Genomic DNA, 11652 nt, shown 5'->3' with positions numbered 1-11652 from the left:
GGGGGGGGGGGGGGGGGGGGGGGTGGGGGGGCTTGGACCCCGCAACAACATTTCCAGCTGTTTTTAGAATGCTATATAGACTCCTAAAAGTAGAGCTCATTGTGTCTTTTCCTACTCCCACATTACACCCCTACATGCACACACACACACACACACACACACACACACAAACACACAACACACACACACACACACACACACACGGGAGGTGATCATGACCCAAACCGACAAGCTTATCGTTGAAGTAATTCAGCTTGCAGGGTCAAGGGCGCCGGTGCTGCCAGGCCCTTCGTTCTTCTCCTCCCGCGTGATTCCACACTATCAAATCTAAGAAAATGTTTTTTAGATTTAGATTTTAAGAAGTGATCCACTGATGTTGAGTGAGAATTCAAATGTACTTTTCTCTTTTTTCCCTCCATCTTCTCTTTCTTCTCTCAACTAGTCATGAAGCAGTTTAGCGTTGTTCAATCATCATCTAAAACATAATATTGCTATATTAGATATGCTCATCCATTGTTGGGTTGTAACGGCATCTTCTGCATGTGGTGATGATATTATATTACATGGATGCTGGACCTGAGGAGGCCGTCAGTAGCTGAGCACCTCTGCTGCAGCTATTCCTCCTTCTGTTTGTGGTCTCCGTTATTGGGCTTTGACTAAAACAGAGCGTTTCTGACGCATATACATTCTATATTTATGAGGATGTCATATCATGCATAATAGAGTAAAAGACTCCCCGTTCATGAGTGAAGGGTAATGGAAAAGGTAAATATTCATCCTTAATGGATGGGCCATAACTAAAAATGTCTAAAAATATTTCCCCTGTTACAATTTGTTGCCCCTTTCTTCTAGGTATCTCGTACTGGGGTAAAAGCCGTTGGGTTGTAAATATTTCATGATGATGGAGCTGCGGATTTTTCTGTAAAGCTTCAGATGAATAGGGGTCTGTAAAAGTGCCCCTGGACAAATTTCAAGGCGTTCAATAAGTTTGAGGTTTTATAGAAAAGTGCAGTTATGAGGTAATAATCAATCTTGCACGGCTGGTGCTCAATAGAGAAAATCCAAAGTCTAAAAATGGGATATTTCACTTTTAGGGCTCTTTACATTTATGAGCACAAATTCCCCTCCTCATTCAGGACTAGAGGCTCTCATTTAGACTCCATTAAAAATACATTTTTCTCTGTGGTCAAGCTGCCAGGGTGACGTACGAAGGGGAGCAGGACACATCACTTATCTCTTAAAAACATAGAGGCGGATTTTTGTTTGACCTAATCTGTGATGGCATATTTAATGTCATTAGAAAATTCATTTAAAAACTTAACCCATAGGCGTGTTGCCACCGCGGGAGTGCCTGGTAAATAGTGGAGGCAGTACTTCCAGAGCTGCGCCGCTCAGTTTGGGGTAGGACCCCTCGGTGGCATCGCCAACTTTGTTGTGGGACATTTTCGGATGGGTTGTCACCCGAGCAAAATTAATACCCCAGGAGTTTTGTGGGGCCGTTCTAAGTACCTAGACTGAAACAGAGACTCTGTTGGACCCCATGAAAGTTCCTGTAAATGGCCGATCGGGGTAGGTTCCTGCAGGTCCCAATGGTTCTTGTAAAACTGCCCCAGAGTTCCCACAGTGCGCCTCCTCTGGCTCCAGCAGTAATCAAAGGAAAGACCTAAGTGATACGACCTCAGCAGACGTGCGGTTAAACCCAACATTTCTCATTGAAGTGACAGTTCCAGCACAATCTGGGGGCTTGCAGCAGCTACCGTTAGCTTCATTTGTATCATACCATTTATCACATTTATCCATCGTTGATTGTGGCCCGTGATCCAATATTTCTTTTCAGGTCAGTATATAACGATGCATGACGGCAGACAGAGGTTGTTATGGAAGCCATGGTTCCTCTGACAGCAGCCTTTGGCTCTTCTGCATGGTTGGGTCTTCTTCACAGGTTGGCTGGCCAATCACAGACAGGAATACCACGATCCTCAAGCCAGGTATTGGTCATCTGTGGGCAGGTGCCGAGCTCTGTTGGAAAATGAGATCAGAATTTCCATAAAGTTGGTCGGCAAAGGAAGCATGAAACCTCCTGGGAGATGGCTGCACTGATCCTGCACATGGCTCCCCAAACCATCACTGCCTGTGGGAACCTTAGGCTGGGACTCAAGCAGCTCGGATCTCCACGCTTCCCTTTGGTCTTCAGCCCCGGATGTTGTCTCTGGTTCCTGAGTGGCCTGACACAAGGAAACGTGACAGTTGTAGTTCATGTCCTGGTTAGGACTGTCTGTACTGAGCCTATAAAATAATGAATTCATGGGAACAAATCAACTTCTGATGATCTTAGATGCACCAATATGTAGGATTGGAAGATGAGGACACACAGGAGTAATTCCAAGAAGTGCTCAGATGTTCAGACAATTTTCTCTTTTTGGTCTGATTTAATCGTCCTCTCCTGTCTTGTCAGAAGGGGTTCAAATAACAAACAGAGAGTCAGCTGACTTTATTTACATATATTCTATTTACTTTTCTCTATAAACTCCTCAATGAACAGTGAATATATAGCTCTCTCTCTCTCTCTCTCTCTCTCTCTCTCTCTCTCTATCTGTCTCTCTCTCTCACACACACACACACACACACACACCCTCCCTCCCCCTGTGCCTGGTACTCTATCTCTTCACTCTGGGGCAGAAATGAGTGCCTGGTATTTTGCTCTTCAGCAGTAAAGACTCATTCATGCTGAATCTCCTTTACAATACTCTAACAAGATTATCCAATTAGTTACTGTTGGCTGCTGTGTGTGCACGTGCATTTGCACATGTGCGTGTGTGCTTGTATGGTCAGTTGAGAGGCAGATGAGCAGCAACATGACGGATGAAACGTCGGTAGCACACACTTCATTCTCAGTTGCTGAGATTCTGTCACTGATTCACAAACCAGCAGATACACACGTGTGTCTGTGTGCATCTCTGTCCTCACTTTACCTACAAATAAAGGACCTAAATCCTCATTCTACTAGCAAAGTGGGGACCATGAGCAGGAAGTGGCCCCACAACCTAAAACCCTGTTTGAGACGTGGTTAGGTTAGGTTAGGTTAGGTTAGGTTAGGTTAGGTTAGTTCAGGTTAGGTTAGGTTAGGTTAGTTCAGGTTAGGTTAGGTTAGTTCAGGTTAGGTTAGATTAGGTTAGGGTTAGAATCCTCATTTTACTGGCAATGTTCGGACATTTTTAGGAGGATATTTTCCTCATGAGTTCAAAAGTCTGTTGTCTGTGTATAAGTTGTTATTTTCTTTTGTTGATTATTCCGAGATTATTCCGAGAGAAGAGAAATCTTTACTCTGCTTCCGTTTTTGTTGTTAACTCCCTTCGGAAGTCTACACATGTATACTTTCCTAAAACCTGAAATCAAAGGGAATTTGAAAATGAGAAAATGAAACTGTCATTTACAGGTTAGTGTAACAGCAAAAGGGTCAGGGTCAGGGTTAGGGCTAGGGTTAAGGTTAGAGGGTCAGGGCTAGGGTTAGGGTTACGGTCAGGGTTAAGATTAGGGTTAGGGTTAGGGTTAAGGTTAGAGGGTCAGGGCTAGGGTTAGGGTTAAGGTCAGGGTTAAGATTAGGGTTAGGGTTAAGGTTAGGGTTAAGGTTAAGGTTAGGGTTAATGTTAGGGTTAATGTTAAGGTTAGGGTTAGGGTTAAGGATAGGGTTAGGGTTAAGGCTAGGGTTAGGGCTAGGGTTAGGGTTAGGGATGGAGAGGAGTTCAAACAAAGAGCCTACATAAAATGCTTGGTGCTCTTCAGACGACACACAAACCCAGAAGAATAATCTCTGTTTGTCTGACCCCGATAGACAGACACAGTGAACTAGATAGATTACACGTGCATCTGTCACAAATTACCATAAAGACAGTGAGAATTAAAATGACACCATCTGGCAGCGAGGCAAAGTTGAGGTTCGTTGAGGACGGAGGAGGGTGCGGCGGTTGTGGCGAGGCAGGTATAAATCCTGGATCTTTAGAGCGCTCCGCTGCCTTCGGCTGGCTCCGGTAATGGATTGGCCACGCTCACGCTGTGTGTGTCTGCCTGTCAGGGGGTATTGTCAGTGGTCCTGCGCGGGACATGGCTTTGTGTCAGGCAGGTCAGCTGGGGCTTGGAAACATGGATGGCACACCACCCGCTCGCACGTCACCCCCCCAGTTTTTTTGTGCTGACACAGAAAAACAGGCAACCAATCTGCTGTCAGATTAGATCCACATGTACAGCCAAACAAAGCAGGCCCGCCTCCCATCCCGGGTCTCCGCACGTCTTAGGTCACACTTTGCCCTCAAAAGTGGGAAGGTCAAAATATTTGTGCAGCTTTGCCAAATCTGCGCAGGCATAAAAACAAGTTTCGGCATTTGCATCAAATGGAAGTGAAATTGGCCAATTACCTCACGGAGAACATAAAAGCCCAACAAACGGAATGTGCGAAAAGGGCAAATAAAAGAACAAAAAAAGAAGTAAAAAAAGAACAATGGAGGACCGAGTAGCGGCTGAAAAGCATGAAATACTGCTTTACTGGAGGGTGAAAAGGATGTTGGGAAGAGTTTCAGACGTGTGATGTAACAGGAGGCAAAGTGTCGTAAAACTGCTGGCACATGCTGAAAGAATAAAGCTACTTCAGAAATGCCCTCCCCCTTGATTTGTGTGTGTGTGTGTGTGTGTGTGTGTGTGTGTGTGTGTGTGTGTGTGTGTGTGTGTGTGTGTGTGTGTGTGCGTGTGTGTGCGTGCGTGTACGTCCGATTGTGTTTCATCCACGGAGGTGTTTGTCCGTCTTCTCTGTGGGAGACTGAAGTCCTGACTTCCATAAAGAGGCTTCTGCTCCGGCAACCAGACTGTGAGAGTGTGTGCTGTGTAAAGTTGTGTGTCAGGAAGTGGGCCTGTGTGTGTGTCCATGCGAACAGACAGCATGAAGGTAAGTTGGTGGTAAATCACGATAAAAGTGAGGCTCTCCAGATCTGATATTGTGAGGACGAGTCATTCATTTGACGCTAAAATATGGTCCTTTGCTGTGAGGAGAGAATACATCAAGAGTCCAAACAAAGAGCGGCACACTTCACCAGACAAAGAGCGAGAAGAGGAGGGCCAACCGCCCTTTCCCCCGTCTAACATGAAGTGTTGTTTGTTCAGGGTGGGTGCAGGGTGCACCCGGAGAAATGGATGGATGGATGGAGGGAGGGAGGGAGGGACTGATGGGATAAAGGGGAGGTGTTGAGCTGTGTGAATGGTTATTATGCTCTGAATTGATGCACAAATGGAGGGAGTGTGTGGGTGATAGCAGGGAGAGTTTGGGGTGGTGGAGGGTGGGGGGCGGAGTGGGCGTGAAAGATCTTTTGTGAAGGCTTCGAGTTAATCACTGGAGCGGCACACGCCAGTTCTGTGGCAGCACATGTTGTACAGCGGCTCCCCTGGGGTGGAGGGGGGTCCTGAGACACCACCCCGCCACCACACACACACACACACACACACACACACACACATTTACATATCAGTTTTAATGCTGGGTATCTGGAAAAACAGAAGGCCCACCCCTTCAGCAGAACATTCAGCAGCTCTTTCTGTGCTGATAGTGTGAAGTTTACATTTGCTGCTGGTTCATTCAAGGGCGCACACGCTCACACAATCTGTCTGAGCTGTTCCTCCAGGACCGGATAGGTGACTCTGCATGGACTTTGTTACAGAAGGATGCACTTTAACCCGGCAGTAAGTATAATCCATAGCTTCATTACTCCTGTTCTGTGCTAGCATGGATGCTAATGTCAGAGAGCGAGATTGTTAGCTGGAGTTTACATTATTGCCTGAAAAACGAATAAATAAGTCTGATATGAAGTGTTGTGTACGTCAACAGCATAGAGATTTTTTATAATTTAGTTCAAGTTTACAAATGTGTCGCTATTTACAGAGACTTGAGATTTCATGTCATAGTTTCCATGTTGAAAGTAACATTTTAATTTCCCAAATGAAACCAAAATGATCAGATTTCCTCTCGTCACCTCACGTTCACTGAGCTTTTTAGCCCACGTAAGAAGATGAGCCATCCCGTCTCTGTCAGACTCCAGTGCTCCTATCATGTTCCTCATTGTGAAACATCTCAAACAGCTCATTGTTGTTTTCTGGCATGATTCAAAATAAAAGTGACTGCTCATATTTCCTGACAAACACGGCCCTGAAACCATTAATGAGGAGTTCTCCTCCACACCACTGAATTGTACACTGACAAGTGACTTATGGTGAGCCATCATAATGTCATGCATCATTACTGTGGCAATTATAAACTGCTTAAATGTGATAGAGCAGCTGGTTGTGTGGCTCAGGGGCCTGAGCTGCTAATGGAAGCTCCCACCACCACTGAGTTGACTTTTCCCTCGTGGGTTGGAGATAACAAGCAACATCTGAGGTCTGGCTTTCTCTGAAAGGAAAGTGGAGACAATGACCAAAGAAGCTCCCCATCCCCTCTGTCCTCGTCACATTAGAAACTTAAATAAATTCATTCAGACTAAATTATACATGCAATACTAGCAAATGAGGGTATTCTGTGGAAAATAAATATGTTTCATGCTACTCGTGTGGCTGCACCAGCCCAGTGTGGACGAAGCTGTTAGCAGCCTAATTGACCGTTTGTTTAGAGGAAGGGCACCCGTGGAGTTATTTGTCAAATCCAACGGCTGAGCCATAAATCTAGACACACAAAGCGGGACAGAGATGGACTCTTTATTTACTTTGTTTTACGACTGTTAACACACCTGCTTCAATGCCGACAGAAGAGGACACAATGGCGTGAATCCACATCGGTCTTCTCCGACGTCTTTAAGATGCTTGATTCTGCTTTTGTCCTTGCAGGCGCTGCCACTGGCTGCCCTGGGGTCATGAGATGTGTCTTCCAGTTGCTCCTGTTTAACGCCACGACCTCACCTCCACCACCCGCTCACTTATGCCTGCCAAACCATGGGTAGTGTCGGTAGCGTCGTCGGTGGCGACGGCCTGAACAACAGGCACTGCCAGGCGTCTGACTATAGGATAAGAAAGGGAACAAAGCCCCACAGGAGGAGCGGAGGCTGCAGCCTTGACGGGCTGCTTAATTGCGGCTTCACTCAGGGAACCTCATCTAACGACCATCCCTCCAAAGGTCTGTCCCACTCACGCTCGGGACGGAGTGAGGATTTTTTTTACATCAAGGTATGTTTCAGATAATGCACAGAACACGTTTGTTCCACTTCATTAAACCAATAAAAGCGTTTCATTTGTACTGTGAAAGGTAAGCCATAAGCCGAGGTCAGTGTATGACAGAGGAGAATCAATGGACAACCAAAGAGGCGGGAATACGAGACGTGAGGAAGCCGATGGGCGACTGCAACCGTCACTGCTGCTCATGCCAGGAAGGTTAACAGAGGTGCTGAGCACAATTCGGTTTTCTTCTCTTTGATTTGCAGAGTGTCAGTGAGAGAGAGAAACTGGAGCAAACCAAGGGCGCGATGTCAGCAAAACAGCGTTCTCAATCGAAATAAATAGGAAACTGAAACAGGGGCTTAGCGCCAGATTAATCCCAAGCTAGACAAAACTACTGAGCAACAGATTCCAGCATGTTTCTGCCCCCAACCATGGGGCAGAACCTCAGACACAACCTTCATAAGCTTCTCTTTTCATCCTGGCTATGCTGATCCACTAGCATGCATTAATGTTCCCGTATATAACTGAGAGAAATTGATTTCCTTGGGCTTGCTTAGAAGTGCTGTTTGCTATAATTTTTCTTTTCTGGGCAATATTTTTAGTTGGATTTTAGCCAAGCTCAGCCAAATTGATTACGTAATCATTTCAACAACAAAAAAACATCCCAAAACATGAAAGGTTTCTTTAACAATGTTGAATTTAGATAACGGGTCCAAATACACACGAAGGAGAAGCCATTGGGTTGTATTTTCTCTTTCTTAATGCTATGATATTATGCGCTGATGCTCATGTGCCCATCTGGGCGAAGCTCTGTGCCCACTATTGGTCCAAACTCTGACCTCAATGATGCGTCTTACAGTTGGTTTTGATGAGTCCTGATTAATTGTTCGGTCAATGTTGGGAAAATCTTGAGTTTTCCTGCCACAATATTAAACTTTAGCACTCTTTACGTTGCTACGCAAGCTGGCCAGAGCGTAACATTTACACACTAAATAGGAACCAGCCTAAAACTGAGCCCATCTGATGGTCACAAAATGGGATTGAATTCTTTTTTGGAGCAAAAACTAAATAAATAGTGAAATTACAACTTTGTGAGGAATGATAAGACAAACCCAGAGCTGACCCGATGGCAGCATGTGATGTTTTGAGCTGCAGTAGTAGCAGGAAATAAGCTCTGCCTATGTATCACTTATTCCCCAAAAGTGCTCCAAAATACAGTTTTATGTTTATTTAATTGACTAAAGTGATTGCTGTGGTTATTTTCCCACTAAAGCTGTAGTCCAGATGTTTTAAAGCTGAGGTTAATACTTGCACAGCAGATATTTTAATCATCATTTGCTCATGATACCTCTCACTTTATTAATCATCCTGCGAGATTAATAGCCTAAAAATTCCTTAGTCTTCTCCATTTCTATGCCTAGAAAACCTGGGAAAATCCAACTATCTGCGTTATGAGACTCAGCGTAAGTTATTTATTCTGCAGGGGTTGGTGGCACAGGAAGGAAAGAGGTATGGGGAAGCTTTCTGTCAAATAAAAAAGAAGAAAGTTGGGTGGTTCGGGACAGGGACTCGTGGATACAAAGAAAAAATGAAGAACATCCTCGTAGTCATGAAGTCAGTGAGAAGGAATGCTGAGCTCACAAGCTTTACCTTTTCCACTTCAGCAGCGGCTCATATTATTAATATCATAGTGTAGAGCTATTCATCTTCCACTAGACAGCACATGGGGGAGAGATGTGGGACGCAGAGGGAAGAGAAGAGCGCAGAATCTAGGGGAGGCACGGCGCTGCCTGTAATATTTGTGGACAGCACAGGCGGGCTATGTGGAGTTTAACTTCATCCTGGAAATGAGTTTCCTCATCTCAGAAGATCTGTTGAATTTTACTTGCAACTACTTCTGTGTGGCTTTTATTAAAGTCTGCTTCTGGCAGTGAAATCTTGCATACTTCACTGGTTCTGATTGTAATATAAAAGGACATAATTGGAAAATGTTGCTTTCATTTGTGCAGACTTGCTGCTTGTGACAATACTTCTCTCCACCAAAACAAGCTAATATGATTTCCAGGTTTCTGAACGCGACCCATCAGTTTCCTTTTTGCACGTGCACAAGGGCTTGCTTTTTCCATTCTGTCAGCTATGATGAGCTACTGAATATAAAAACACAAAACAGGGAAGAGCAGCTCTGACTGTGTGTCATCTCACTCTTTCAGACCTCCATTGAGAAGTCACTGGTCCGCTCTACTGCCTTCAACCCTGTAATTCCCCAGAGTTCATCCTGCACTGAGAGAGGCCGCAGAAGCCTGGACAGCATCCTTTGTCCTCCTCAGAAAAGCAATCTGGACATTAAACAAAGGCACAATGCCTTCTCAGGTAGTTGCTGATACATGAATGAAAATGAACCTTTGAGATGACCCAGAGATTGAGGTGCAAATGTCATGTCTCTTCATTCAGGGACGCTCTCTGACTCTGGAAGGAACTCCATGTCTAGCATGCCCACCCACAGCAACAGCGGTAGCCTAAATGCTTCCTCAGGCCCAGTCAGTCACAGCGACAGCAGCTCAGTTCCATCAAACAGCCTCAGCAAGGGATTAGAGCCCGGCTTCCCTCCACGGGTCAGCGGCAACACTGTTAACCCCGACAGCAGCAACGGGGCTGGATCAAACAACAGCAGGATGACGAAGACAAACAGGGATGCAGCATCTCCACTGTCCTCTGATGAGCCAATAAGAAATCTGTCTGAAACCTCGGGTGGGATTCGATCCCCTATTAGTCCTGACGAGTCGCTGATCGAATGTCTGGAGCAGCGACTGCTGGAGAGGTCGACTGAGCTGCAGGAGCTCCAGGTACCGTGGCTATCATCATGAAACGGTGCATTTGTTCTGTACTGAGCCAGCGTCTCCATACAGGCCAGTTTTGAGGAGAAAGAAGAGGAGACCTGCCAACTGTTTGACAAAAGACAAAGGAACTGCACCGAGGAGATGGAGGGGCTGAAGCAGCGATGTGCCACCAAGTTACGACAAGTTTCCCAAATAGCTTCAAAAACTCAACAAGCACTTCAGCTGCAAGTCAACCAACTCCAGGTCAGCCACTTTCATCTGTGATCCATCCATCAGATAATCTTCCTCCATTGAAATGAGTCGGTGACGATGCAGGAAATGGAGGCATGCGTCTCACAACTATGAATAAGGAATCCATGTTTGTGCAGGCAGAGAGGGAGAAGCTCCAGGGCGACGTCTCAAAGCTGAGCCAGGAGAAGGGGCTCGTGGAGCTCAGACTGAGGTCCTACGAGACCGAGAAAACTCGGCTCGCTCCGACACTTGAGGAAACACAATGGGAGGTGAGTCCACGCCGTGGATTCTGTTACCGCCACTTCAGGGTGGTGGGGCTGGCTAACGTCTCTCTCAGTGGGGGCAGAGGACACCCAAGGGTCTCCACTCCAGTTCATGAGCATGTCTATGGACCCCTGTAGGGGGTAGCGTAGGTCCCTGTGATCGCCCTCTGAGCCGGTGCCGAGACATTTACGGAGGAAATATATAATAATAATAACAGCTTCCTTCACAACATTGGAGTCCAGAACAGTTGTTCTGTAGCCACAGCACACGTTCAGAACATGTACAGTTTATGAACGTGCATAAAATGAGAAACTCATTTTGCATCTTTCTGCAAGTCATCAGTGGAGAAGCAGGTGAAAATTCTGTGTTTATATTTGCCAGAGGATCAGAAACAGATCCAGCTTGAGGATGATTTTGCTCCCTGTTGGTCAGAATCGTGGTTTTCCAAAATGCATTTGACCAATTACACCAAATTTAAGTACAGGAGAAAAGAATCTCTTATCTAATCTGTTACTTTAGTAATTATTCCAACTGAAAATAACAGTGAAAAGCCGCCGGCCACGACTGCACCATCTTGACATCGGTGTCTTCCTGCCTGTCTCTAAATGCAGGTGTGCCAGAAGACAGGTGAGATCTCGCTGCTGAAGCAGCAGCTGAGGGACAGCCAGGCGGACGTCAGCCACAAGCTGAGCGAGATCGTCAGCCTCAGAGCATCGCTGAAGGAAAAGGCTGCCAAGATGGAGCTGCTGGAGAGCCAGAGCAGAGAGCACGCTCAGCAGCTCCACTCTCGCACCATCGAGGCGGAGGTCGGTACATCGATGAAGCAGTTCATCGCACACTTGTGGATCAAATGTTCGCGTTTGTGTGCAGCGTTCAGCTCTGACCTTCTGCTGCTTCCCTTCTAACACGGAACACGAGGAGCTCAGTAGCAAAGCGTCAGTCAAAATGATCCGGTTGTTCACCGTTTGTTTGTTTGTTTGCTTTAAATTTGGAATTCAGGTGTCCCAAAACGAACTGCAGCGTAAGAAGAACGAGGCTGATTTACTGAGGGAGAAGGTGGTCAAACTGGAAGCGGACATTCAGGAAATGAAGCAGGAGCTGACTGTGGCCCGAGAGCAGAGGTCACAACAAA

At 46.0% G+C, this 11652-nt stretch overlaps 1 protein-coding gene across 2 annotated transcripts in view; it reads left to right on the top strand.

The window, feature by feature from the left end:
• The window catches only part of lzts1 (leucine zipper, putative tumor suppressor 1), a 17529-nt gene that overhangs the window by 5092 nt on the left and 785 nt on the right, over positions 1 to 11652 (top strand). Inside the window, exons 1-9 of one of the 2 annotated variants that reach the window (XM_029830308.1) lie at positions 5387 to 5724; positions 6862 to 7197; positions 7277 to 7411; positions 9399 to 9558; positions 9640 to 10031; positions 10095 to 10268; positions 10394 to 10525; positions 11132 to 11326; positions 11520 to 11652. The exon at positions 11520 to 11652 is cut by the window's right edge and continues 785 nt beyond it. In XM_029830308.1, coding sequence (XP_029686168.1) covers positions 6967 to 7197; positions 7277 to 7411; positions 9399 to 9558; positions 9640 to 10031; positions 10095 to 10268; positions 10394 to 10525; positions 11132 to 11326; positions 11520 to 11652 — 1552 coding nt within the window. In that variant the 5' untranslated portion in view covers positions 5387 to 5724; positions 6862 to 6966. Of the gene's footprint in view, positions 1 to 5386; positions 5725 to 6861; positions 7198 to 7276; positions 7412 to 9398; positions 9559 to 9639; positions 10032 to 10094; positions 10269 to 10393; positions 10526 to 11131; positions 11327 to 11519 lie in introns of those variants that run through there. The other variant, XM_029830309.1, reaches the window with a different exon arrangement.

The sequence above is a fragment of the Takifugu rubripes genome, chromosome 21 (assembly GCF_901000725.2).
Source record: "Takifugu rubripes chromosome 21, fTakRub1.2, whole genome shotgun sequence".
NCBI lineage: Eukaryota > Metazoa > Chordata > Actinopteri > Tetraodontiformes > Tetraodontidae > Takifugu > Takifugu rubripes.
Note: the sequence above shows the minus strand (reverse complement) of the source record. Positions and strands in the feature narration are given on the sequence as shown.